Below are 27,490 nucleotides of genomic sequence, written 5' to 3' on the forward strand. Positions count from 1 at the left end.
TGAAAAATTACACCTGACTACACTGAGTGCAACAATAAAACACCTTGATAAGAACCTTTACTTACAAGTATACAACTGACCCTTTATACAATCTTTTATACTTCTTTTTTTATTCTTCCCGCGGTATCTTTGAATGAAAAACTTGAAGACAGTTATAATCATTAATAATGATTTACTGAGAAAACTTTTTTAAAAAAACCCAAAGATGTCAATAAGAAATCATAAAACGATGTTAAAATATTATAACAAAAAATCATAAGACTGAGGAAAGTTCTGAGACCTACAAGAAAAACTGAAAGTCTGTACAAGGAATTTCAGGCAGACGAGGGCAGACTGACCCAACTGCCATCGACGTTTGTGAGCTCAGGCCTGTTTGCAGATGCATTATGGGTGGACAAGACTAACTGCAGCTAAAGTAGGGCAAGCTGTGTACACAGATGCGATATGGATAGCCTGTACACACTGCACAAACACTTAGACAAACCAGCTCAGTGTAAGTGGCTTGACAGCCGGGACTTTGCCGTGGCTGCTTGTGGAGAGACAGAGGGATGTAGTGGAAATGGTCAAATGTATGGTTGCCACCTGCAGAAAGTGGCCGAGACGAGAGCTGAACCCAGGACATCCAATCCTTACTATATGGTGACAGGTGCTAACCGTTGCACCACCCGACCGCACCAGAGGACACTGAAAGGGATGGGGAGGTAAATGGACAGACAGACAAGAAATGCGCAAACACCGGGAGGGAATATGTAGTGCAAAAAAAAAAAAACTGTGTTGTTGGGTTTTTTTTTCTCAATCTATAACGAAACTGGTTTGCCCGGTGGTTAGTTTGTTTGGCTGAGAAGCAGGTCTTTGGTTCAAGGCCTTTTGATGAGAAAAAATAAAGCTGCTCCCCTTTCTCACCCAGCACTGTTTTCCAGTAATGAGTGATTTATCAGCGAAGGTAGACAAGGCGGAAGAGCTTGCGTCCTCGCTACCCGAACACAATGCGCAAAAGGTCCTCGTCTTTCATAGGAGAAGTCAGGGTACCCTTCCTGCTCTGAGCACTCAGCTGACCTCTGAACTCGCCAGAAGGTCGCACGTTCACGGCATCGTGTTTCATCGCCGAGCGTCACACTCTACCAAAGTCACGCTCACCACTCAGACACCCGGCTGACTCATCTTGATGTCATCGACTCACTCTTTTCAGGGTGGGTCACGATTCCTTTCCCTTAGTCGGGTACATTTCTGGGTCCAACAAACGGCGCATGCCGTTGCTGCTGAAAAGGGCGAACAACGAGGATAATACAAAATTGTCACGACTAGCTTTGACGCTGGTGTTGGGGGTCAAGCTTCAGGTTCAGTTTCTTTATTATTAGCCACAAAGGATATTGAAATAAGAAATTGATGAAATTCACGTAGAAGAATTTACTGAATAGATTAGCTGGACTGAAAATATCTTGATAACAACTCATACAAATACAAACATCACGAACAGATGACTCACTGATTATAAATATGGTGAAAAATAGCTAAGCATGACCCGACTATTTAGAAAGAATCAAGGGAACGAAAGATTAGGAGCAGCAAGCAGAATAATTTTAAATATTAGAGAAAAAGTCCCAGAGAGATATTCACATACACCGACTCATTGGCGGGTGGATTGGGTGACAGCGCAAAAGAATTCAAACCCTTGACACATTATTTAGCCGTTAGTCCTACCCCTACCCCTCACCTCCTCACAGCATATCCGAAAGTCGGTCTGTCGAATTCCATAGCAGCTCACGACTGACTTTAGAAATAGGAAAGTTTGCGACTAAAGTAACCTCATGTCCTACCAGTCCTACACATGCTATACAGGACACTTTGAACTGGTCTAGTGAACCAAACAGCGGAAGTGGAGGGTCGAGAGAGGGATGCTGTGGTGATAGAACTCCAGTCACACGGAAAAATAATGCAGCGACCTCTGTCGCGATTGTGATGTAAGAGGATGCAGACCACCTTCCATCTCCACTCTGATTGGCAGCTTCTGCAGGTAACTATTACACCTGCAGGAGTACCCGGTGTTCCCCGGGATGATCACAACTTCTTTCATGCAAACTTTATTTCCAACTGTGAATTTTAATATTTATTTGTGCAACTGCCACATCATTTGAGTCAAGCTTTTCCCGTTAATCGGCATGCGAGGCACACGTGGTGTTGCTGGGGTGATGAAGGTCGTCATGGACTGGGTGAACCTTCCTTTTAATCACAACAGCCTTGCTTAACGATCTCTCGTGCTTGTCCACCCGGCCCTGACAAAACTTCGATTAATGTTGAACAGCAAGCGAGTGAGAGAGATGAAATAAACACAATTCATCAACGCTGCCAGCTATTTCTAGTTCCTATCCCCTGTGCTATCCATTCATAGAAAATGTCATCGACCGGACACCTCGCTACCTGAGTGCCAAGAGTTGGCTGTTGAATACCTGAACTACGTGCCTGCTCTCAGGTAGATGAAGTCGTCACACCTGAATAGAGACAACATGGCGGCGCGCACTGTCGCAATGTATTGAGAATGTAGAGCAAAGCGCCCTTTGATCCTCTCTATACCCGAGCCACTGTTTTCAGAAAAGATGTAGTGTGCATTCGGGCTTTGCTAACAGTACTTTGCGGGTGGAGCGCATAATTTGCATTATTACAGGTAAAAATAGAATGATCTTTACACGGTCGAGCTGGCTGCAAACGGTTTGTTCACAAACTGTTTCATTCCTTAACAGTCGGCGATGATGGTCGGCATCCAGCTTCCTTGGGGACAGGTCTGTCTGTGATATGGGAACGGGACTGCTTGATACTGTTTGACCCAGGTAAGTGACTTTATCCTTAGGTCAAGTCTGATTTTCCTTTCAGCCTGAGTCAGCTGTCCTTTAGAGATTGGTGGAGGGCAGAGGGGAACATGTCTGCGAGGCGTTGATTGATTGTGAATGACCGACAACAGTGATCCTGGATTCTCTCCGTGGCGGAATGTGACTTTTTTTAAAGGGTTAAGGGAAATGGACGAAGCAACGAAGATGATGCGATGAAATATACTCACAAAGAAAGTGAAGGAGGGGGTGAAAGATGTCAGAAAAAAAAATGTTTCATCTATTTGCTCAAGTATTCTTTCGTTCGTTTATTCATCTCAGTTGCTTGCCTAGATCAAATAAGCGATGAGGTATCGTATTGCCACTCACTCATTCATTCTTTTCTAATGCTTCTTTCCTTACTTCCGTTTGTCAGCAGTGGACATATCCAGTCAATGGAAGCCAAGGACAGAGAAGAACTGGCTGACGAACGTAAAGAGGTGGACAAATCTTTTATGGCAGACCTGCTTTCCACCACTCAGTAAAAGTTTCTATTTCGAGCTTTGTTACCTGCTGCATTCGTTCACTCTCCCCGACGACCTGCACAGGTCAGCTAACACCGAACTTACTTCTAAACGCCCTCTTCACAGACAGACTAATACTATAGATGATATAACTATACCACACAGGTTTATTACGGATTACATGAGAAAATCGCCAAATATAAGTAATATTGCAGATCATATACCAGAATATTTTTTTTCTTCTTCGTCGTTCACTCAAATGGACACGCCTGCCTCCTGCACGAATGATGCTGTGCGCCGCAGGTCCTCCAGGCTGCCGTGTAGCTTCCTCAATACTGGCGTCTCATCAGTCCAAATGCGGTGCCTGAGTTCTTCGTGCATAGGACATTCTTGCAGTAGATGTGCTGTTGTCTGACTGCCTGTCTGGCACGGGCACTGGTCTGTCTGGCCGATCCGGAGCTTGGTGTAAAGGTGGTAATTGAGACGGTTGTGGCCTGTCCTCAGCCTGAAAATAATGACCTGCTCAGCTCTTGTAAGCAGGTAGTACGGGTCGTTTCGGTTGAAACGTGGGTGCTGCTGCAGCCACTTGTTGTGCTGTTTGGCCTTGATGATGGATTTGACTTCGCTGTAGGTGGTGGACCTGTCTTGCTGCTCTTTTTTGGATCCTTCCTTGGCAAGAGTGTCTGCGGCTTCGTTGCCAAAAATCCCACAGTGGGAGGGAATCCACTGTAAGACGACTGTGCAGTCTCCGCATAAGGAGGAGAGAGCAGTGGACAGGTCGTTCAGTTTCTTGTCTCTGGCAGTCTGTAAGGCCTGCAGGACAGACAGTGCGTCCGTAAAGAAGACGACGTTGTTGGAGGTGTCTGGACTGTTTTCAACGTGGGTGGCACCGGTCTGAATGGCAACTGCTTCAGCCTTGAAGTTGGTGGAGTAGAGGCCGGTTGCGAGAGAAAGACGGTCTTCTCTTCCTCCTGGGTACCTGATGTAAATTCCGGCGCCACCATTTTTCACGGCTTGTTCGGCTGACCCGTCAGTGAACACGTGAGTCCATTGATCTTGTGGGAAGTTGTTGTGGATATACTCCATAGTACAGGACTTCTTCACAGCGTCTAGGGAGTCTTTCTTGCTGACACCAGGGATGCTGCAGTGAATCAGGGGGAAAGCAGTTTCATTCCATGCTGGGTTTGTCCGGCACAGGGGGATCTCTCTGAGGTCGTGTTCCAAGATGTCTCGGTGTTTTCGTTCAAGGATCCTAGCCTGGTGGATGAAACTTCCCCTTTTCAACCTTCCCTTCGTCGGCTGAGCCAGTCTGTTTCTCATGGGGTGATTTGGAAGTCTCTTGAACTTGGCGGCTTGGACGAGCATCTTTGTGTCACGTCGGTCCTCAAGTGATTCCAACCCTGTGATTGAATATTTAAGAGTATATACTAGATTTTACACTTATAATTTTTTTACTAGATCGTACACAAAGTAACTTCTGTTTGTTGCAGATTAGCGTTGATCACCCAAGTATGACTGGCACTGGGTTCTGAAGGACTTGAGCAAGGGGCAGTTCATGAAGAAGTCTTACCATGGTTTCCATGTGTATTGTTCCCTAACACGTATCTAGCTTTATATTTTCAATCTCCCAGCAAGGAACACAACATGTGTGCCCTAGTGTAATTTTTGGGACATTTATCTCTTAATCTCTTACTGTGTTCGCTTCTCTCAAAAGTACATTTTACGAGGACAACCAGGCTCTACCGAACCGATCTGTTACTCTTTCCCCAAACAACAAAAAGAAAAGTGAACAAACAAGAGGAGTTATTATGTTTAAGTCTATTACATGGTTTTAAATCTCATATTGGCTTTTGTACAAAGATGGTGGAAGAAACAAACACACTACTTGACCTAGATGCACTTGCTCAGTCCTTGAGCATGTCGCCCATGTCACTGTTGTCGTGGTCACTAACGTCGGACAACGCACTCACTGTGAATGCCCCTGATGCTGGAGATTTTCTACTGGAGTATGCGCTTCTTGAAAACACCTGCGTGGAGCAGTCGCTGGTGACCTCAGCTCAGCGAAGCACGGGGAAGGCAGATTCCACCAACTCGGACGTGTTACCTTCAGCAAGCGACTACTCCGGTTGTGCTACGGCGGCATCAACCGCCACGACAGCAACTGCCGCAACTGAGGGCGAGGAGCAGACGAGAAGTTCGTCGTCAGGTAGTAGCTGTAGTCCTGACGAAGCAACAACGTCCGAAAGGCGAGAGCGAAAGAGAAAACCCCGGCTGGCGACTAAATCGAGGAAAGTGCTTCCAACGTCCTCCAGCAACAAGCTTCCGCCTTGTCGCGTCTGCGCAGACCCCGCTTCCGGCTTTCACTATGGCGTAAACTCCTGCGAGGCATGCAAGCGGTTCTTTCGCCGAGCTCTGAGGCGCAAGAGAAATTTCAAATGTAGAGGTGAGCAGACGATCGTTGACCTGACAAGTTACTTTTCCTAGCCAGGACTTTTTCCCTTTTAGCCTTCATACACCAGTCAGCTTACCTTATAGGTGTATTAAGCAAGACTTTGTACACCTACATCCCGAAGACTGGTAAATTAAGTGTAATTTCTAATCTGTTTCTCAGCACTGTATAGATTACACTTTTCTGACAACATCTCCATTTATCTTTAAAAGTAATGATTGACAGTTTACTCTTAGCTAATATCCAATATGCATAAAATAAGGCTAGCTATTAAAAATCAATACTGTCTGTTTTGTTAAAAGCCAAGGATATGGAAAACCACTTCATTTTAAACATGGCCTAGTGTTTAACTCCATATCTTTATGGAATTAATTTTATCATAATCTTTGATCCATCCGAATAAATGATCACTAACCTCCCGCAAAAATCCTGGCACTGCGTAAAAGAGTCGACCAACCAACCCTGAGAAAAAAAAAATTAAAACCTATTTTCCCACTTATGTCGGCGACTGACCTTGGTAAGAACCACATCTGTCTATCAACAACAATGCATGTGTTGAATCACAATTTTGTCGTAGTGTGAGTGGGAAACATTTTTCTTCCATCAAAGATTAAAACTGCTTTTATTCCCTGTGGGATTTTTTCCCCTCACATACGCGTAGAAAACTTTAAGAAATATATTGCATCTGCTTTTTATCAACAAGGATATGTTTTTGTAATGGTGTAATGAGATGCAGATTTTTTTCCCTAATGACTGGATAAAGTACGGTGCACGGTATTATTTCCCAAGTAGGTCACATCCATGACGTCATGTTTGTCCAGATGTACGCCTACTGACCCATTTTTCCCGCAGGCTGTAACAGTGTTAATTATGCATTGATGCTCGGTCCTAATGTAATGCCATTGCCCTCTTTCTGTCCCTGGTGAAATTTGTAGGCGTGTCGAGAACGGAAAAAAGAATATTCACGTATATTTTGGAAATAGCATCTTGAACTGAACTTTGCCAAGCCATAACAACAAATGTGTACCCCAATAGGCCTTTAAGCACTACTTCATTTTTTCTTGTAGACATTATTTGTGCTTATCTTTATTTTGTTTTTGTTTTCCCTCGGTGCTGGGTGAATTCTCATGTGACTTGGTCTTGTGCACAGGCAACAAGAGCTGCACGATAAAGGGAAAGAAACAAAGCTTATGCGGCTATTGTCGCTACAAAAGATGTTTGGCCGTGGGAATGTCGAAAATCAACATCAAAACCGGTCGCTACACCCATGAAAAGCGAGCTCAGAACATTCTGGAAATCCAGAGAGTCGGAACCAACAGCAAACTGACCCCTCCTGACGAGGAAGTCAACCAGATCGTTCAAAAGATGGTTTCTGCACATGCTCGTGTTATTTCTAATTTAAATTTCCCGCTGGAAGAGATGTATAACCGCGCCGTGGAGTTGCACGAGGAGTTTCTTTTAAAGAAAGAAATGTTTGGCATTCAGGCCGTCCTGTCCCCTGACCAGTACGACGAGATTTACCGGTCAACGGGGCTGGACGTGGACGAGCGAAGACGACACATGGACGAGACGGCCAAGAGCATCGACATCTTTGTGAAGAGTTACGTTTGCTTCGGCAAGAGCGTGCCTGGCTTTAGCGACCTCCCACTCAACGACCAGGCCGACCTGTTGAAGCTGGCCAGGGTGGAGGTGTGGTTTTTGTGCGCCTACAGGGGCTTCTTCAAGGACCTGGAGGTCTTCTACCCTCCCAGCCGCAACTGCAAGAATCGCCACGAGATGGAGAAGCTGCTTGGCCCCGACTACGTGACATGCGCCTTTAATCTCGCCGCCGCTTTGCAGAAGCTGCACCTGACCAATGAGGAGGTGATCGTCCTGCAAGGGGTGTGCCTTACCTTCAGCGACAGGTGTGAGCTGGAGGATGGGCCCGCGGTGGACGCCGTCCAGTGGCGCATGCTTGGCTGCTTATTGTACCTCCTCCGCAAGAACCACAGCAACGACCAGACTCTCTTTCACGAGGTCATGAGCTGGACCGTGGCGGTTCGAAACCTGACAGAGCTTTCGCGGAAAGCACTCCAGAATACTCATTTTTCAGACGCCATAAGAAGCAACTCTGATCTGGGAGACATGATCCTTGTAAAATCATAACATTCACCTTATTTTTACTTTTGTTTTGCATGAGGTATTGAGGGACATTTTTTTTTTCATCTTTTGTACCTACAGGGTACTTGACAGGTTGTTGTGCTCTGCATACGACAGATTCAAGGTACTAAGAGTTCAATGAGTCAGGAGTTCAATGGAAGCCATTACGATGCAAGCAAATTCTCTGGAAATGGAAGATTTTTAGTTCAAATAGTGTTTGCCCCCACTGAGATAAACAAGCAAGCAGTTTCACCTAAGACAATGCTTAACATCTTGTTAGCAGACGCCCAGTTGTGCATATACCCACACAATATTCAGTTTGCAGTTGGACACCCTTGCTCATCAGTTGTGACAATTTTTGGTAGTAAACAATGGTAGACATGCATTACTTGATGGAATCAGGGAGGGGAAAAGGTTCTTTTTCAATCGGGCAAGTCATTTTTATATTTATATTGGGTGAAGTTTTAAGAAAAGTAATAAGTGGACAAAGACAATAGCCCTGATTTTTAAAAATGTTTTTTCTCTATTAAGGAGTCATTGGGGACATTTTCTGTATAACAATTTACAGTCCCAATGAAGTTGTTGTATTTGGCAGCAGATGGTTATATTAATAATCTACTAGAAAAGGGCTCATGTAAGCCATGTTCAGCCATCAGATACTCATTTATTACTTTTGTGTGGCATTTTTTTGTCATTCTCTGTAATGGGCTAAGGGAGACCTGATGTTTTATTGCACCCGCTCTCCTAATTTGTTATTTCAATTTTTAAACACAATCTTTTTCTTACATTTAAAAAACCCCATGAAATTTCCTCTACTGAATGTGATGAAAATGCTTAAAATAAATTCCATATAATACATCAAGCTTTTGGACTTTTCCTTCTTCCTTTAATTAAAGGGGATGGAATCAGGTGAGGCTGGAGACAACAGCCATATGTAAAAGTACTCAAAAAGAGAAATATTTCAACAGCGTCACTTTGGAAATGTTTGGACTGCACCCTCTGTAGTCAAGCTCACATTCACTATCAAATTACATACTTCAATCCTTTATTAGAATTTCATGAGAGTTGCCCCAGAAGACACAAGTAACAAAATATGTAACCCTGTGACATTCTGATGCATAGGCTATGGAAATAAACAGAGCTTAAGAACAATCGAGGTCCACACACTTGATGATGCTCACATAAAAGTTCAGAGGCATACTCAATTTTACTATCCAGGTTAGTTTTAAAAGCCTATGGCATGTTTTCAAAACTGTTACATCTGGAAAATGCTCTATGAATCCATTGTGATACAAACATACAAAAGGCCAGGTAACTATTGTTGTGAAGACTTACATGGCTATGTTATTTACCACTTTTTCCTACTTCTGGCACTCCATTTAAATACATCGCCATAAATTTGTCAAATACGTTTGGATCAAAGTCCTCAAGTCTTTCAAATCGGATGGCCTTTGGCATCCATGGCTGAGAGAGGATTTTGCGGAAAAGGTAGTTCTCGCCATCGATCCATGCAAAATTCTTGATGCCATTGTCTGAATCAAAGGACAAAGTGTTGAGCTGGAAGAAAACAAAGCTGAACATTTCGTGGTCCATTGAGACACTCTGGATGCAGATGGGCTTTGGGAGGACCTTGACATTCTAAAAAAGCACAAAACAGAAAAAACAATGTATAAAAAATGAACAACCTTACTAATTCTAACAGCTAATTATTACTTGGGAAGTGTGCTCAGTTACAAAAGAGCAGAAAAAGTTGTAGTTACAACAGGAGGGTAAAACCATCACAGCAAACACAAAAACATGCAGTCTCACATCAGTCTCTCATGCATCCACAATCAAAAATCCATCTTCTTCATAGAGACAGCATAATGTTTGTCTGAATTCAACAAAACAAAGTCTCTGCCAATGCAGAAGAGAACATCTGGCCCCACAGGTCCATAAAATCATTTGGTCTGGCCCTGACAAAGCAGCCTAGGCAGGACTTGAAATTCAATAAATATAGAAGCTTTCTTCTGAGCAACATATATTTTATTTAGTGAATCATAATAAAAGCATAAATTTTGAGGGACAAACAAGGACCGTTCATCATGGGATAGAAAGGACACATGAGTACATGACAGGACATACACTTATGCCTCTCGTTAGCTGTCTGTCACCTGTCTGATGGTGTTGCAGTGTCTCAGAGGACAGTCGGTATCAGACAAGCTAGGATTGTACATGTTGTATAAGCACACTGTGGCAAGACTACAGCTTTAGCAAGTACATTTGGCTAATTTTTAAGTTGACAATTTTGTATGGCCTTCTAATGATGTTATAAATATCCAAATGGCAGTTGGTGGGGAAAAGGTTCCTACCTTTGTACTAATGCATGATCTGGTAAAGAAAACTAAAGACTTGCGGGCTTCTAAAACAAACTTTGATGGAAAATTACATAGCACTGTAACATCTACAACCAGCCCAAGCATACTTACCCCATATAGCCGATGTGCCTGTGCTATCGCATATGCGAGACAATGTAGGAGATTACGAGCCATGCGTTGGTCACTCTTCAAACGGTTGGCATCAACAATCACAAGAGTATGCAGGTGATCATGATTCCCGCCTGTTTTCATACCTACATAAAATAGCATTCATTAATAAGATAAAATCTTTCTTTGACCTGCTCATCAGAGGTTTTCTTTCCCTCTAGAATGACTAGATACTTGATAATTGTTATAAGCAAAGGGATGTAATAGTAATTGCGTGATGCATTCTCTCCCCTTACCAACGTCCATAATCCAGCAGTCCCACAGTGGTCAGAACTAGATTTTAAATAGTCAAGCAAACAGGTTTCATGCGCAAAAAGAATGCAATCTCCTACTACATGTAGCTGAAGTCATTTAAAGTCTTTTCCACAGCACATCATCAACAATGAGTTATAACAATATGATGAAAGGATTATGAACTAAACAAAAAGCCATATAATCAGTTGCTTTAATAGGAATCTATCTTGAGATGTTCATAGCTTTTTATAAAATACCCTAACCCTAAATTATTAGAAATATAACACAAGCAGGCATGAGCTATCAATCACCTGACTGATGCCAGCTGACAATTGGTTATCCTGATCTGCCTGGACTGGCTGTTGGGAAGTTAAGGTTGGTTTATGGGTAAGAATCAACTAGACTGGCAGAGTAACTGACAAGGCTCACCACTCGGGCCTGTCCTAAGTGGTGGTGAGCAATTCCCAGATGGAATGACCAGTCCATTCCTTTACATTTGCAAACCATTCTTCCTCTGGTCATCTTGGCATCAACCCAATCCATTTTACTCTGAAGAACAGTCTGAGATAAAGTGTCATGCCAGGTCACATGACCAAACCAGACCACCATGAGTGGGGAATTCGTGTTTTACACCGAGCCAACAACTAAGGCTGTATCACAGCAAGGCAGCCACCCCTGTTGCAAGAAAAGGGGTTGTGGTGTCCCACGAGAGTGGTGACTGGACAACACAGTCACGGGTTTTGTATTCCATATTCAGACCAGCCTCCTCAGGCTCCTGTTCTTGAATGCCTAGATTCTCCTCTTTGTACCAGCAAGTGGAGTTCACTCCTCACATCTGAACAATAGGATGGAAACTGCAATTTATATTTTGTAGTAGACCCAACGCTGTGGCTGAGACAAACCCTGCACAGCTAGTCTATGTTGCAGTTGCTGTCACAATCCTGAGGCTCACCTGTGTTGTGTTCCAATTCGTAGTTATGCTCAACAAGCAAGTCAATGGTGGGAGATATCGGGAACAAGTCAGGAAGTGAATGATTCACACTCATGTCTATCACTGCTTCATCGGCAAAGTGTGGTAAGGGTTGGTTTGATGAAATCAACCAGTCGTTTAATCCTCGAACAACGACAGCTTTGTCTAGGAGAAAAAGAAGGAAAACAAGAATTTATTTCACTAATAAGATATTGAAGTATTTTGTATAATGCATTTCAGCATTTGTGTGGTGGGACACTTTTTTTTTAACTCAAAGCCAATTTTGCACTGTTACAATACACTCAGTTACCCTTGTTTAACTATTTATTAGGAAAAAAAATAAAAATAAAAACATGGTGCAAGAAAAATTATTTCATTAGAGAAACACTCTTTCTTTTGTGTAAATTATTCTTGTCTTCATTGCAGCTGGTTAGATGTTTGTGTTTAAATATGACAAACTGTCAACTGCACAAAATACAATCATAGGATGACTACCTGCCAAGATGTTAATTAGGACTCTCAACTAATAATACTAACCACAACTGCATCATCATTACCTACAAAAGGTCACATGTCAACTATAACTGGTAACAGAATAGAAAATGCTTTTTACCTCTGTAATAGTAATGAGAATTAATATAGGGTTTGTAGATATGGCGCCGGTCTCTGAGGCTGGGAAAATTTGACACCTGCGACTGGCAAAGACGTAACAAGTTGCGAGCCAGGATTTCTCTGAACAGAAAAATTATATCGAAGAATCATTCTATTGGCTTGGTAAAACTTGTATCTGTAAAGCAAAGCATCAGGAGCTGTAGCCAAAAGGGTGGACTTTAATACCCAACTCTGGCAGATGCAATACAACCTCTGTGCAGTGACAGTTTTATGACATCCAAGTGTAAAAGGATCTAAGCACAGCTGTAATGTGCAGAAAACATTTACAATTTTGCAAGCGCATTCTAGCTTAAAATTTCATATGCAATTTTAGAATATAAACTATAATTACAGTGGCACAAACTGGACATATTGAATATTAAATTAATATATGCTGGTCATCATTTCTGACAACTGATAAAGGAACATAAAGAATCGATTGACTTTTCAATAATATGCAATACCATGACTTTTGGCCTAGTGTGCTAGAGTGGGAGAATACAAAACAGAATAGGAACAAACAAGAGAAAAGCATTAAAAGAGCAGGAGACGTGATTGAGAGGGTGCAAAATGACTTAGAGACACTATATCACAAGCAAACTGACCCCTGCATCTTGGATGGAATCCCATACTGACGCCGAAATACATAACCTGGCTTTCGTGGATCTATGCGTTTTGGAAGTTTCTTTGAAGTGGTATTCCAGTATTGGGATTGCATGATGTATCTTTGTAATAGCATGTCCTGACAGAAGATACAGAACCTTAGAAATTGATTTATGACACCATACACAAATATTGCTTCGGGGCTTCTTTTTACTTTTTTTTTCCAGTTTGATTTAGTTTCCAGCCAGATACTAATAGCATACAAACAGATATGCAAGCAAACAAAATCGTTGTTACAGATAAAACAACAAAAGGCTAAACAGCAGTGATTTGTGCATTGAAAGGAGTTTTTCTGTCCATGCCTTGCTTACTAAAGTTCACAGTTCTGAACACTAGTAAAATACTAAATATCTGCTCTTACTATCTAAGTGAATGAACTTTATTGACCTATTATTATCATCAATGGCAACAATAGCAATAGTCCATTACCCTAGTTAGAAATGGGAAATCCTGAGAATAATACAAGAAACATTTACAACCTCTCTCATTTTTTTTTTTTTTTGGTTGTTGTTGTTGCTGTTCTATGGGATCTACAAAATAAAAAGCCTGTTTATTCATGGATTTTGTCTGCCCACCTCTTTTTCTAACACCATGTACTGTTTCTTGCAATTCTGCCAGAACTCAAGCTCCTGTGCCACTATATTTTTTGTTATTTGTTGAAGTTTTATGAATCCTCATTAGTGAGGAGATTTTTATGAGATATATAATCTTTACCATCTCATCTCTGAAGCCCGAATTTTATTTTCCAGCTATTGTCCAGGTCCAAGTCTCTTCAGTCTCAAACATTCAAAAAATCTACCCAGGTTAAAGTAAAACTTTCTGACAAAATGTAAGTCAATCAACAGTTCTTACCTCACAGACTATTCATTTATCTTTATGACAATACTCTTAAAATAATCTTAAGAAATCATGTTGTACTCAGGTTCAGTTTAATTTTATGCACTGTCAAGTATCAAAATGAAACACCATCGGTAAAAATGTTTAAAAAAAGAGTGATTCATTTACCTTGTCAGGAATTTGAACAGCACCTATCAGCTGCTTTACCACAGGAGGGAATCCTTCAAATATTTGAGCTTTGGCTAGACACGCTGCCTGCTTCGTACCTGAAATGTAAACTAAATCAACTGCAGAAAATTACAGCACAAAAACTCACTGAGTCATGTGATCAGCAGCATTAAAACTGTTGTTGTTAGATGAATCTCCATTATCCTGGCATCTGAAAAAAAAATACAGGTGACTGCTTTTTTGGGTTTTTTTTTAAAGTTGAAGTCTACCTTCATAGATGCGGCATGCTGGAGTGCAGATATATGCAGGTTCTTCATGGTAGTTAGCTAAATCCTCTGGTTTGGGATGCTGGTAGAACCGAGGATCGTCTACTGGAGGACGCCATTTAGCAAGTGGGGGTTTTTCTGTTGGGTCTATAAGTTTTGTACCTTTCAAAAATAAGACAAATCTGAAATTATGAAAGATAAAAATGCATTCCTATAAAACACCTTAGCTTTTGGTCTTCAATTGCTTGTCTTTATATTTTTCTGTTATCTCTGCTATGGTGTTTGGCAAATTTATACACAATTCCAAAATTATTTAACTTAATAAAAAATGCTCAGAAATTATATGATTATTGTAAATTAAATTGTACTTGATACTGTATACACAATTAAGAACTTACTATATTAATAAATGTTCAGCCAGGATATGTCTATTCTGAATTAACCTGTACATCGATTAACATTAACCATCGATCAGGACACTGGCTGTAAATCAGGACTCTGACAGCTTGCATTACATCCGAATATTTTCTTAATGAGTTCCTTAATCTCAGAAAAGCCAGTCGATTATTTCATAACTATATGTCGCTTCTTTTAATGCTTTGCTTACCTTTCTCGACAAGTGACTGGAGAATCAATGGTGGATTGTCTGCGAACTGACCGCCTTTGCTTCCCCATATACGCCGCCATGCTAATGGCATACGTTGCTTGCATAACGTCTGTGTGAGCTTCATTTTCGTTAAAACTGTAGCTTCTTCTGTATACTTTCTACAATCGGATTTGTTTTGTTTTTTTCCTATGGATGATTTTCAGAATGTCATTACAGGTAACTGGTGCCAAACAAACTTAAATTCCCCAAAGCTGAATTTGAAACTGCGTTTTAAAAAATGAGAATTTACCATTTGTTTGAAACTGATTTTGTCCTTTACTGGCAAAAATAATTTGTTAATAACTTTTTAACTTGTATGCTCTGAGAATTTTTTTATTATTATTATTTATATTCCACATCCTGACCTTCGCGGTCAGCAAAGCCGAAGTCAGTAAAATGAGAGCAGTTAATCATTGCAATAAAATGGAGAAATGTGAACGCTATGTCACGTACCTGGTCCTTTAGGTGTGTATTTTCTTGTTCTTTTCCTATCAAGACATGAAACTTAGTGAGTTCCCTGTATTTCAGTCACTAAGCTGTTACCGCATGTTGACGCCATGTTAAGGGATCGTTTATTATATTAACTTCTGAAGGTACTTTTAAACTTTGTAAGTAAATGCACAACCATAATATACTTTCATTTAAAGTTATAAGTTAAATATTTAGTAACTTTATTTGTTATAACTGTTTGATGCCTGAGAGAAAAATCGAGATTTATATATATATTATCATTAGACAGGTCCCTACAGGAACATTAACTCTTCGACTCTCCTCGTGAGGTAACGACCTCGTATGACTATGTAAATCTTCGTAGTTGACACAAATACAAGCAGTTTTTAATCAAGTAAATGGATTTATTTCATATATATCACTACATTAAGGATTTTCAAACTGTTTTTGCTATTACTCTCTCACTGTGTTTATATATATGATAGATAATATACCATTACGTTCAAGTCAATATTGTCTTAGGCGTTGGTAACAGATACAGGCAGTGTCACAGGTGCGTTTCATTCCCATATTTACTCAAAGAATAGCCTCATGAGTTTAAAAATGCACTGATTATAAACTTCCAGACAATGTATAAATTATGTTGAGGACGATCTGTGGGGGAAATAAAACCCATCAAAGTAATTGAAGATACAACCTGTATTGGTACTTGCCTCATATAACTGTTGTTTTAAACTATTCTTATGTTCTTTACAGATCTCTACCTGACATATGGTATCTCTGGAGAGGAGGCTGCTTAAATGGCTTTCCTTTACAAGAAAATGCCGCTATTGACAGCAGCGTGCAGTCGATGGAGAGTAATAATAACTTTTCTCAATGGTCAACGTAGATGGCTTACAAGCTCACAAGTAGATCATCATAGTTTATATTGGCCGTGTTCAAATTTTGGGCTAGAAATCAGAACTTTAGTGGAAAGCAAAAGCAAAGAAAAATTCAATTCTTTGTGTTGCATGACTACTTATTCTCATTTTCAAAGTTTAGCTGATCTGCAAGTCTTGTCCTCAAAGAAAAATAAAACAGCACACTGTTGTTTTTGGCAGCATGAGATTTCAAAGAATAGTTGGCATCAGGCTTATGAATACAAGAGAAAAGGAATCCTGCAGAACAGTAGAATTGGAGACCTGTTGTTCAAGTCCAATCACCAATTCCATTCATTGACATCACTCTGTGCTGTGGATAAAAGTCCTGAGCCTCTTGTAAAACAAGAGGATCTACATGAGCTAACAAGGCAACTTTTGGAAGAGACCAGCAAACTTGATGTGATGATCAAATCAGTACCTATCGTACGAGCTGAGCAGGTTGTTTTAAATCTGCATAACTGTGGCTTCAATCCTGAAGAAATTTTTTCCATCATTGCAGGGCATCCAAAGTACTTCACTTCCAACAAACTTGTTCCCTGTATCCACAGTCTGTTGAACCAGGGCCTGCTTAAAGTCCATGTGGTGGCAATAGTTCAGAATTTTGATCCCATAATCTCTCTGAATGTAAAAAAAATTGAGGATGTCATCAATATTTTTCGATCATTTGGGTTTTATGAGAAGTCCTTCTCTCACATCCTGGCTGCTTGTCCAGCTGTGTTTCTCCTTGAAGAAAAAGCCATCAGTCAAAAAATTCAGATGGTGAAGGGATTATTTACTAACACAGATGCAGTGAGAGTTTTGAGATCCTGTCCTAATATTTTACTGGATGAGTGGGCAGATGTTCAAGCCAAGTTTGACTATGTCTTCCATACAATGAAGGTGTCACAAAAACAAATGATGTATGCTTCTTTGTTCAATCACTCTCTTCAGCATGTCAAGAACAGACACATGTTTCTTGTCCATGCTGGGTTTTTTGACATGAGTAAGATAAGGGAAAATGAAAAAAGTTCCAATGATTCTCTGGACAAGATCATTGACACAACAGAGGAAGATTTTTGCCGCAGATTTGGTGGATTCAGTGTAGAGGAATATAGAACATTTTGTAAACTGAATGAAAAGAAGCATTTGATGGATCCTGATGAAGAGATGTGAGGACATGTATTTATGTTATGCATTGTTCAGCATTTGTACAGGGAAAATAGTAAAGAAATAAAACTGTGAAAAGTCAGACATTACTTTGCTTGTCTCACACAGTTTCAGGTGGAAAACATTTTAAGCTCACATGCACAATCTCTAAAAGCTTTATATACAGTCTCTTCACTTTGGATATTGAAAGATTGGCAAGGATCTTTTGATTTTAACATATGAAACAACTGTTTTGTCAATAGCTGTTTCAAAGCATGTTTAAAGCTAAAAGCTGTAAACTTTTATATCCATAATTGTGGAAATGTTACTGATCAGTTTATCCGTCATATTACCAGTAGCCTCATATTTTCTGCCTAACACCTAAAGTCCTTTTTCAATTGACATGCAAGAAGATAAGTCTTTTATGTCAATCTGCTCCATAACAGTAACCTCAGTATCTGAATTTTGTAGTTATGCTTCAAACTTCCGCTTTGTAAGTAGTTTAGTGAATTGGCTGCATTTACTCACACTGCATTCAGCAAAAGATAGTTTTCCTTTATTCAAGTCAGTTGATATTTTTATATTGTATGTACAAGACTTTGAAATTTCATTATTGACCAAAAATAATGGCACTATCATATAAGTTACTCATAGGAAAATAAAAATATATAGTACACTGCTGACCTCTGCTTACTTCAGCAACCGCCTGGCAGTAGCACTGCAGTGCATCATAAAATATGCAATAAAGTCTGGATGATGTGTGCACGACGGTATTATTCAATGTGATGCACCTGGAAGCTGCATCAGGAGTCTTTTTCATTTCTTTCCTTCTTTTGATCACAGCATAGACTTAGCAAAACTGGACAATTTGCTATAAGTCTAAAGCATGTTCTTTTGAAATCAATGCACCCTGATGGTATAACTAAACCCTCTTTTCAGTCAGTTTATCAAGAAAGAATACTGTGTGGTAAGTCAAATGGCATACATTAATTTCCTTGGAGATTGATATATTAATTCAAAATATTAATCCAAAGTTCAATATTCAGGAAATGTGACAAAAGCTGCGGTAACGCCTGGTGATGACAGCAGGGTGTTGGCAAAATGGAGAGTGGTCATAAATCAGACTAACACTACATCAGTATGAACTTGCTGCACTGCCTACAGAAGTGATTAGAATTTTTATTCTAGAAATAATATTGTAGAACAGGCCACAGTTGATGGTCAGCACAACGATATTAGGAGCTGCTAAGTCTTGGATATGAATATATCATCCAAAATGATCAGTTTGTAAACAGTTACTGCAGTTAGGTAAATGAAGATTTTTAGGATCTGTAAGTGGAAAAGAAATATGTGAGATTGGAAAACATGATTTTAGCCCAGTCACCTCTAAATCTTTAACTCCTTTTTATGAACAATAGTTTCCCTTACATTTGTCAGTATGATCAATGTTTTTATTAGCCTCTTTATAAATTCTGCTGTTACAATACAATTGATTAGTCCACTGTGCAAATATCTGGACAAGTTCTTGAACACAGCTAAAGTATTTCTGACTTAGTATTTCTACACCCATCCTACTCCAGGCTTAGGCATAGCAGTCTAAGCTCAGATGATGACAAGATCGGCAGTCTGTGCTTCTGTTGTTTTCACGGCCTCAACAAACCTGTCTGACATAATACTGCTGATGCCTTACCCTCCTCGTCGGTCTCTTGGCTACCGGTTTATTTAACTATTTACCACTTTGACCAAGTCTATTCGACCATGCACGAGTCGATTCGACCACCAAGTACAAAAGTTACTATCCAGTGTCATGGACATTCGTTGATAGTTGCGATCTCGACCTCGTTTGGAGACGACTTCCAGACTGCCATCGCAGAGGATTTGTTGTTCGTGCGTGGGACTAGACTGCGCATGTGCGAGATTCAGGTTCCGGCCACGAACGATAAACACGAAGTTGGATGTCGTTGGCGCTACTTTGTTGGCAGACAATATTTCCGCGGACAAGTTGAGTGGAGAGAGAGAGAGAGAACACGTGATGATACGTCATAAAACACGTCATAAGACACGTCATACAACACCTGACGTCAGCTTTACCTGGACATCACTGATGTCTGGCTGCAGACGAGTTTTCACTGTAAAGGTTTCATGTCTGAGACTTGTGACATTCATGTCGAAATGTTCAAAGACCGGTGAATGGCAGTCATGCTGATAACCGACTGGAGCATGTCACAGCAAAGACATTATCACGTCTGCAAGAGGCTCTTGGCGTTACAGGCAAGTAATGAATTGTAAACAAACAGAAAATGACGAAGATGACGATAATAATGTAGTACCAGGGACCAACTATTATTTGCACAGTCCTCGCTGTCTGTTTCTCTTCACCTAGCTCTTAAACTCACTTGAAAATTGTCTGTGTGTGAGTTTTAAGCAGGTTACGATATATTTGCTAACCATCAAAACTAAAATAGTTCTGCCAATCTTGGATTCTGATTTATCTGGACTGAAGATAGAAAGTACAATTTGAAAATATCACAAAGCATCTGCTCCCATAATGCTAGTCCTTTGTCACACCCTTCCTTTTGCAATATCATGTTACTCTTAGCTCTGGTTCTTGTTATTTGGTTCCCCTTTGTGTTTTCTGTATTTTATTTTATTCTTCGTTGAGTACGATTGTTTATTATTTTATAGTTCATATGTTATTTGTTTGTTTTCCTGTCCCTCGTATGTTTCCTTCTTGTTAGGCGCTAAGAGCATGCTTCCTACGAGTATAAGTATGCGCTTTACAAATTGTGCAATTATTATTATTATTTCTTCACATAAACGTATTGTAAGGAAATTTCTTGACGAAAATATTCTTTAGTACTCATCATTCATTGAATTCTCACAGCACAAGCACAAGTTTTAAAAAAACAGCTGAGGTACTTCTTGCCACATCAAGTTCACAGAAGATTCTCGATGTGATACTGCCTCCCTCCAGCGATCAGTCCTTTTTTCTGTTCAAATGGAATCCTCGGTTGGTGTTCCCCGTGTGACTATAGCCAGCCACACAGACTCTATTACTTCAGCTGAATTGATGCCTACAGGTGATTCTTACTGTAAACCTATGATTTGTTCTTTCATCTATGTCTTCATTTGTGTGTCGGTTCATCAGGTTCTCAGGTAATCACAACGTAATTAAATAAAAGCATTTTAATGCACACGAGTAAATATATTCCAGTTCCAGAGGAAACTGGACGCAAATTGGCAAGAGTGCATTTTTCTGGCATGTTAGCATGATAATTATCTTAGTGTTCATAATATCGCCGCGTAGTCACTAAACAGAATCTAAATGTAATCCAGTCCAGTTACTTAGTGAAAATCAGCATAAACACATATGTACAAATTAATATCTACAGTTCACAATTTGAGGTTTAAGAGTTGAAATTAATCAGAGTCTGTTTAAAAATAATTAAACTTGTACTATATAGAAAATTAAAATTCGTCAATATACAAAACTGGTTATACATTTCTAGCATGCATAGTATATACCTATATTTATTGCTCTCTCTCTCTCTCACACACACAGAACTTCGTTTTCGTAACGAACTTTATAAATCATTTTGTACGAATGTGTGAATAATTCTTTTAAAGGCACTCTTATTTTCACCATCATCTTAGATGTTGTCGTCATAGTGAATCCCACTGGTACAAGTAATATGAATAATTAAAATAACTGCCTAATAATAATAATAATAATAATAATCATAATCATAATAATCATAATAATCATAATAATCATAATAATAATTCCTTCTGGTACTTTTTAATTACAGTCAACGCGTTATGTTATTCTTATATTTTCCTTCTCTCTCATAATAGCAAGTAACTTTCTTTCTTTTTTTTTATTCTTGAAGGCATTGCAAGCCCTCCCTGGTACATAATTATCCAAGAGAAGATGTCCGAGAAGTTTAGAAGATGGGGGATATTTGTAGGGCATAATCCTGCATTGTTTATCTTGCTACCTTCAATGATATGTGGGGGCCTTAGCTGTGGAATTTTCCTCCTTGAGTCAGAGACAAACATTGAGAATTTGTATTTCCCAAACCCCAGTACCGCTCTCACGCACCGCCAGAGAGTCAGAGACTTGTTCCCAAATGTTAACCACATGGCCTTTGACACATTTGCTCAGAGTGATATGCTCATTGTAGCAACACTGTTGTTCAAGGCTCATGACAACAAAGATGTTTTTCAGGAAGAGTCTGTCAGTGAAATTCGGAGCATTATTCAGAAAATAAAGGATATTACTATACAGAAGGACTCGCAAAACCAATCGTTAGAAAACCTCTGTGCAAGGCGAAATTCCACTTGCGTTATTAATGGAGAATTCTTCCTCTCACCTTCAATACAAAAAAGGCTGAAGGATGGTTTAATCACTTATCCGTTTTCTACTATACCTGGACGCGCAGAGCGGGTTGATCTGTCGTCATTTATTGGACAACCTACAATCAAACCTCCAAACATCCTTACTGCAGCAAAGGTGCTGAGACTAACATTTTTTCTGAAGGAAGAATCCAGTGAATGGGACGATAGCTTTCTGTCCACTGCAGCAGCCATTCAACCCCAAAACACGACTATGTCCTACGGAGCTCCCTCATCCCTCAGCGAAGAACTTTATAAAGGAACCATCGGAGACGTCAAGCTTTTTGTTATGACCTTTGTCGTCAGTATCATCTTTGTGTCCCTGGTGTCAAGTGGAGGAGACATGGTGTCCACCAGGACGGTGCTAGCTAACTGTGGTGTGATGATCGCAGGACTGTCCATCGTGACTTCCTTGGGATTTGTCGCTCTGTTCGGTGTCAAGTTCGTTAGCCTTGCTGGTGTTATGCCTTTCCTGCTCATAGGCAAGTTCAATGTTCTCTCTTACTGACTTTGCGACGGGCTTAATTTCTAGAGGAAAATTAGTAAAATGTTAATACAATTTAGTAAAGCTGGAATTTGAAATACTTTCAAAATTATTGTTGAAAATTACAGAATAATTAAATAGCGATGGCCGAGTCTGACGACTTACTTTAAGATACATGTAGTTACAGTTGTTTATACTTCGCATGCTAAAAAAATTGCTTAATGTCTAGTGTTATTAAGTTTCAAGCAATCTATACCGCTAGTCTGAGATAATTTTAATGAAAATAGCAAAGGCAACATATTAAGCCTTTGTGGTACTTTTAAAAAGGTAGCATCACTGAGTGACTTAGAATGTATATTGTGGCAGTGTCACCTTTGATGGCTCGTCTGCTGCAGGTATTGGCGTGGACGACATGTTTCTGTTGATGGTGTCGTGGAGCGAGACTCTTGAGGACATGGGCTTAAGTGTTCCAGAACGACTGGGGGCCACATTTGCTCACGCTGGAATCAGCATGACTATAACCTCAATAACCGACTTTGCGAGTTTTGTCATTGGAACAAAGTCAAAATTTGGCTGCATCGTAAACTTCGCCATATTCACAGGTAATACCTTTGTAAACAAAGCCTGATTTTCGTTTTGTTATTTTTTGTTTGCTTTATTATGTTTCCTATTAATTTTTTCTTTGACTTTCCACCTTGCATAATCTTTAGAAGCTTATCAGTTAGAAAATACAATTCTAAAAATGTGTTGACAGGTAAAAGACCTACTCCGGTATCCTCATCCATTTTTCTTTTTTGGACTAGGTGAAAAAATGTAGCAGTGGTCAGCAAAATGTTCTTGTACAATAAAATCCTCTAGTAGTAGTAGAAATGATGATGATGATTGATTGACTGATGATTGACTGATGATTGATTGAAGATTGATGATGATGATAATGATGATGATGATGATGATGATGATGATGATGATGATGATGATGATGTTACGACATTAACATTTGTTCGATTGTTTTTGTAGCTGTTGCTGTCATGGTCTGCTACCTATTACAAATTACTGTCTTCGGCGGGTGCCTTACTTTGCATGGAATGCGCGTTTACTCACAACGCCATTTCCTGACGTACAGACGGACCAAGCCCAGGAAGGAACTAGAAGAAGAGGGAATGTCCCGGTGTGGAGCTCTGTTATGTGGAGGCGAAACTCCATCCACATATCGAGGCGACGAAAGTATGTGTGAAAAATTGCCTCGCCTGCTTTTGCATAAGCTTTTCGCCCATTACTTCGTGTCCATCGCAATCGTCATCTGCTTTATGGCTTACCTCGCTGTGTCCATTTACGGAGCGATTCACTTACCCCAAGGGTTAATCATATCCGACCTAGTCCCTCCATCTTCTTACTACCATGCCTTCTTGGCTGATCAGCATAAATATTTTTCGTCATCACTGGCTATCTCGTTCGTCGTCTCGGGAGACTACAAAGATGGCTACGAGACTCTGATGGAAAACCTGTTGAAAAAAGCTCAAGAGGACAAGATGATTCAGTTTGACTACAAGCGGTGCTGGCTGAGTGACTACGTCCTGCAGCCGTACTTCTCCAAAGAGTCCTTCATGTCCAACCTGGCCACTCGGTTCTTGCCCGCAAACTCGCGGTACTACACAGACGTAGTGCTGGACTTTACCAACTCCTCTATCACTGCCTCCAGATGCTACGTGCTATCCAAGCCCATGAAGAACCAGTACGAGATGGCCGACCTGATGGTCAGAATGCGGAAGATTGCAGACAGCTCCAAACTACCAGTCTTCCCTTTTCACCCGGTATTGTAACTTTTAGCTGGATTATATCCTTCTAATTATCCCTGATTGTAAGAGTTTTTACTTACCGTATTTCACACTTCTGTGCTGTAGTACGATATTATTGGAAAGTTAATTGTTGATGTTTGCTTATTTTGGAGCCTTTATATATTTCTATACTAATAACAAACAAAAAGTGCATAGGCAAGCATAGTTTTTAATGATGATTTTCATGTTTACGCTGTTTTTTGTGTCAGAAGTTTTATGCAAGTGTTGAGACCAAAGGACAGCTAGTTGTCTGCACCATGAGTTTGCAAGAGACTTCCCTTTGCTTTTTTCCTCCTGTTCCACTTTGCTTTCTTCATTTTAAATGTTTTAAAAATCCGCATTTGAAGGGATTGTTTATCGTCTGTACTTATTTATCACTTCACTTACAAACTTAACGAAACATTCATATGTCCACGAAATAGGAGTTAAGAGCAGCAGCTACAGTAAATATTAATGTTGATTGATAAATACATCCATGTGAAACCACCGCAACCTTTGAAATAAAGCACATAATACAGTTTATAAACAAGTATATATATATATATGTCCCATAGAGGTAGCGAACGTAAGTGGTTCAACAAGCTTGTTTTTTAGTAACAATCAAACCTCTTGTTAATTAAAGTACTTTTACTCCAGCAGGTAACCCACCAGGTGAGTAAATCTGCCCCACGATTCTACCAGCTAAAATGTTTTTGTCATTGCCACTTTGTAGGCCTAACCAAACCTAACCCTAGTATTTACGCGTGATTATAGAGAAGACTCACTTTGAAGAATTTCATTTATATCCTTTATACCTAATTTGCACTTGTACTCAATCGGTAGCCCGTTTCACTTTTATTTCGTGTACAATTACGTGTATCAATGCTACAAGGAGCTCAGCTTTTACTGTATCATTGTATATTTGTTGTTCTCGATGCAGAGTTTTCCTGTATTTGAGCAATTCCTGGAGATCTTACCAGCTACACTAGAGCTCATGGGAATAGCTTTGGCAGTAATTACTGTCGCCTGCGCGATCTTTCTCCCGCATCCCTTGATGGTTGTCTTGGTAACCATCACCGTTGCCATGATCCTCGTGGGCATCTTCGGCTTCATGTACTACTGGGACACTGCCCTGTCTTCCATCACCATGATCCACCTCGTCATGAGCGTCGGCTTCTCCGTGGACTTCTCTACGCATGTCTGCTCCGCCTATCTCCAGAGCCCTTCCAATACTCGCGGAGAGCGTGTTCGCTACGCCATCAGTCACGCGGCCAGTCCTATTTTTAACGGCGGAAGTTCCTCGCTTCTGGGCGTCTGCCTTCTGTCGTTCTCAGACTCCTACATCTTCGTCTCCTTCTTCAGGATCATGGTGCTGGTCATCGGCTTTGGTATGCTGCACGCCGTCCTCTTCCTGCCAGCGGTGCTGTCGCTGATTGGTCCAGAAGACAAGTAAGTTGAGCTACTGGGGTTGGAGTCATGAAGCGAGGGTAAGGGGTAGCCCTGAGGCAACACGGGGAAGTTCAAGAAAAGTTTCTTTTTTCAGAACTTATAAAGCAGACACTACTTTATATTTTTTAGCGCAGGACACCTTTGGCACCTCTTTATCAGTGAAAACAACATCTGCGGCGTATGGACATCAGAAACGCTTCTCAACTGCGGTCCATAATGTGTAAAACTTCCTTTGATTATGCATGTGTATACCTTCTGACATGGGGGTAGCCTCAACTCAGGTGTTCTGGTAGAACGACATTTATGCCTTTTTCCTTATTTCTACTAATTTACTTACTGATGACAATATTATTCATCACAATACCATTTTGAAATCGTCATTTGAGAAGTTAATGAGCTTTTGTCATGCATCCTCACATACATCACATCACCTGCAGATATGCCATAAAAATATTGTAGAAAAATATGAAACTTCTGGGCAGTCTCCATGTTAACAGAATCCTAAGTCCAGCAATGTCCTTTTTTCAAGGTCTGTGTTCACGGTGAGGAGGATGTCAAGGAAATCATTCGGCGCAAGGGGGTCTGTAGGTACAGTCTGAGGAGCTTTGCATTCGAAGAACATTCAACGCAGTATAGCGAAGCATCGCTACTTCAGGCTTGTGAAATCTACCAAAGTTTCCTTGCTTCATTCACACACTCTCTCTCTCTGTCTGGAAGATATCCATATATACGCTTCCTTCACTCTGTCTTTCATGTGGACAACTCTTTCGAGGGCATTAACGAAATATACAGAAAAAGAGAGAGAGTTTTTATTAACATCCAAACAGTTCTTTGTCAGCATTTACAATGATGCCTCTATTGTTACTCCTATTATTTTGGAAAAAGATTTTGTACGCAATTTTTTATAATGATTTTATTTGCGCGCTTTTCATCGATGTGGGTGAGGGAGACAACAGCTACGACTATTATAAGTTAAACTTTCCAAATGGAGTTGCGTTTCTTGAGTAGCAAAATGTGGGAGGGTTAAAACATAAAGACGATCCTTGAAAAAGAACCATTACAACTGACCACAAAACTATCTAGATGTTATTATAAAATAATAAAATGAATTCCAGATTATGTTTTCTTTTTTTTTACTTAGTGATTCAGGATTTGGGTGATTTTATATTATTACAAAACTTCACAATTTACCGCCCTCTACCGATTTCAACAATGTTATACACATATATTGTACATATGCTTAAGTTTGAAAATGTTTTACAAAGTCTAGGATATCCGTGTTGATGTATGTTCAAATAATATATTTTAAAATATATACAAAACCATCATTTATGTTTCTACGAATATCAACGTAACTGCTGAGGAAAGAATTTCGCATATTAAAGTGATAGTGTAAGCTAAATACTATAATTATTATTATCTCATTCATTTATCAAAAGCATAATTTCTAACCGGAATGTGCGACATTGACAACAAAATCAGTAAAGAAAAATCAATGCTAACATATAATTAACAATCAAAACGTCGCTGTCAAGTCATTATTAATGTTCGCCATGCGTTCGTGCGTGCGTGTGTGTGTGTGTTAGCGCGTGCGCGTGCTGAGACCAATCAAAAGCTACATGAACAAAGACGATGATGTGTGAACGCTTTCTCTGTGATGCAGTCCAACAGACTCAATTTATGTTTATGATATCACAAAATATCTTTAAAACCTAGCTTATTTTTTGCTGTTGGCACCTCCACAACTGTTTGAAAGCTCGCTGTCAAAGCTAACAAAACTATCGGAGTGCTCATGCTGCGAGAGCTCTCGTGTGAGCGGAGGAGCAAACAGTCAACGTTCACAGGTCTGCGCTCAGCTTGTGACCTCCACGCGGACTGTCTGGGCATTGAACATCAGGTCACACTTTTTGTTTGGTTTTTGTTGTGGCCTTGTACTAGTGCCTCATGCATCCCTCAGCTACACCTGTGGGGATGGGGGGA

At 40.2% G+C, this 27,490-nt stretch overlaps 4 protein-coding genes across 15 annotated transcripts; 3 read left to right on the forward strand and 1 right to left on the reverse strand.

Annotated features, from left to right (window-relative positions):
• The first annotated feature begins 1,261 nt into the window (after positions 1-1,261).
• LOC112568378 (nuclear receptor subfamily 1 group D member 2-like) lies at positions 1,262-8,796 on the forward strand. Of its 9 annotated transcripts, XM_025245660.1 has the most exons (5): positions 1,262-2,014; positions 2,739-2,825; positions 3,238-3,348; positions 4,816-5,768; positions 6,925-8,796. In XM_025245660.1, exons 4-5 carry the CDS (start codon positions 5,186-5,188, stop codon positions 7,917-7,919), a joined length of 1,578 nt encoding a protein of 525 aa, XP_025101445.1. In that variant the 5' UTR covers positions 1,262-2,014; positions 2,739-2,825; positions 3,238-3,348; positions 4,816-5,185; the 3' UTR covers positions 7,920-8,796. The 9 variants fall into 9 exon arrangements, with proteins under 9 accessions (XP_025101445.1, XP_025101448.1, XP_025101444.1 ...); XM_025245663.1 differs by lacking the exon at positions 1,262-2,014 and having other exon boundaries at positions 2,303-2,825; positions 3,238-3,409; XM_025245659.1 differs by lacking the exon at positions 1,262-2,014 and having other exon boundaries at positions 2,303-2,825.
• A 145-nt stretch (positions 8,797-8,941) lies between these two features.
• On the reverse strand, positions 8,942-15,454 carry LOC112568381 (39S ribosomal protein L37, mitochondrial-like). 2 transcript variants are annotated; one of them, XM_025245672.1, is made up of 9 exons: positions 15,327-15,454; positions 14,835-15,020; positions 14,231-14,389; positions 13,962-14,059; positions 12,899-13,035; positions 12,256-12,374; positions 11,625-11,807; positions 10,382-10,524; positions 8,942-9,551 (listed from the first exon to the last, which is right to left on the reverse strand). In XM_025245672.1, the coding sequence occupies exons 2-9, from the start codon at positions 14,956-14,958 to the stop codon at positions 9,258-9,260; spliced, it is 1,257 nt and encodes a 418-aa protein (XP_025101457.1). In that variant the 5' UTR covers positions 14,959-15,020; positions 15,327-15,454; the 3' UTR covers positions 8,942-9,257. The 2 variants fall into 2 exon arrangements, with proteins under 2 accessions (XP_025101457.1, XP_025101458.1); XM_025245673.1 differs by having other exon boundaries at positions 14,835-14,992; positions 15,327-15,444.
• Positions 15,455-15,546: 92 nt separating this feature from the next.
• On the forward strand, positions 15,547-17,473 carry LOC112568379 (transcription termination factor 4, mitochondrial-like). Of its 3 annotated transcripts, none has more exons than XM_025245670.1 (2): positions 15,547-15,673; positions 16,080-17,473. In XM_025245670.1, exon 2 carries the CDS (start codon positions 16,124-16,126, stop codon positions 17,393-17,395), a length of 1,272 nt encoding a protein of 423 aa, XP_025101455.1. In that variant the 5' UTR covers positions 15,547-15,673; positions 16,080-16,123; the 3' UTR covers positions 17,396-17,473. The 3 variants fall into 3 exon arrangements, with proteins under 3 accessions (XP_025101455.1, XP_025101454.1, XP_025101456.1); XM_025245669.1 differs by having other exon boundaries at positions 15,611-15,717; XM_025245671.1 differs by having other exon boundaries at positions 15,633-15,652.
• A 1,344-nt stretch (positions 17,474-18,817) lies between these two features.
• Positions 18,818-27,002, forward strand: LOC112568460 (patched domain-containing protein 3-like). Its single transcript, XM_025245769.1, has 7 exons — positions 18,818-19,639; positions 20,253-20,448; positions 21,259-22,245; positions 22,643-22,849; positions 23,265-24,058; positions 25,002-25,510; positions 26,040-27,002. The coding sequence occupies exons 2-7, from the start codon at positions 20,367-20,369 to the stop codon at positions 26,107-26,109; spliced, it is 2,649 nt and encodes an 882-aa protein (XP_025101554.1). The 5' UTR covers positions 18,818-19,639; positions 20,253-20,366; the 3' UTR covers positions 26,110-27,002.
• The last annotated feature ends 488 nt before the right edge of the window (positions 27,003-27,490 follow it).

Source organism: Pomacea canaliculata, linkage group LG7 (genome assembly GCF_003073045.1).
Source record: "Pomacea canaliculata isolate SZHN2017 linkage group LG7, ASM307304v1, whole genome shotgun sequence".
Classification (NCBI taxonomy): Eukaryota; Metazoa; Mollusca; class Gastropoda; order Architaenioglossa; family Ampullariidae; genus Pomacea; species Pomacea canaliculata.

Coding starts and splice junctions, on each gene's coding strand:
- LOC112568460 (XM_025245769.1), top strand. CDS start 20,367: ATGGAATCCTCGGTTGGTGTTCCCCGTGTGACTATAGCCAGCCACACA. Junction 20,449..21,258: donor AGCTGAATTGATGCCTACAG/GTGATTCTTACT, acceptor TTATTCTTGAAG/GCATTGCAAGCCCTCCCTGG. Junction 24,059..25,001: donor CAGTCTTCCCTTTTCACCCG/GTATTGTAACTT, acceptor TTCTCGATGCAG/AGTTTTCCTGTATTTGAGCA.
- LOC112568379 (XM_025245670.1), top strand. CDS start 16,124: ATGGCTTTCCTTTACAAGAAAATGCCGCTATTGACAGCAGCGTGCAGT.
- LOC112568381 (XM_025245672.1), bottom strand. CDS start 14,958: ATGAAGCTCACACAGACGTTATGCAAGCAACGTATGCCATTAGCATGG. Junction 12,375..12,898: donor ATTCCATCCAAGATGCAGGG/GTCAGTTTGCTT, acceptor TTTTCTGTTCAG/AGAAATCCTGGCTCGCAACT. Junction 11,808..12,255: donor TTCTCATTACTATTACAGAG/GTAAAAAGCATT, acceptor TTTTTCTCCTAG/ACAAAGCTGTCGTTGTTCGA.
- LOC112568378 (XM_025245660.1), top strand. CDS start 5,186: ATGGTGGAAGAAACAAACACACTACTTGACCTAGATGCACTTGCTCAG. Junction 5,769..6,924: donor GAGAAATTTCAAATGTAGAG/GTGAGCAGACGA, acceptor TCTTGTGCACAG/GCAACAAGAGCTGCACGATA.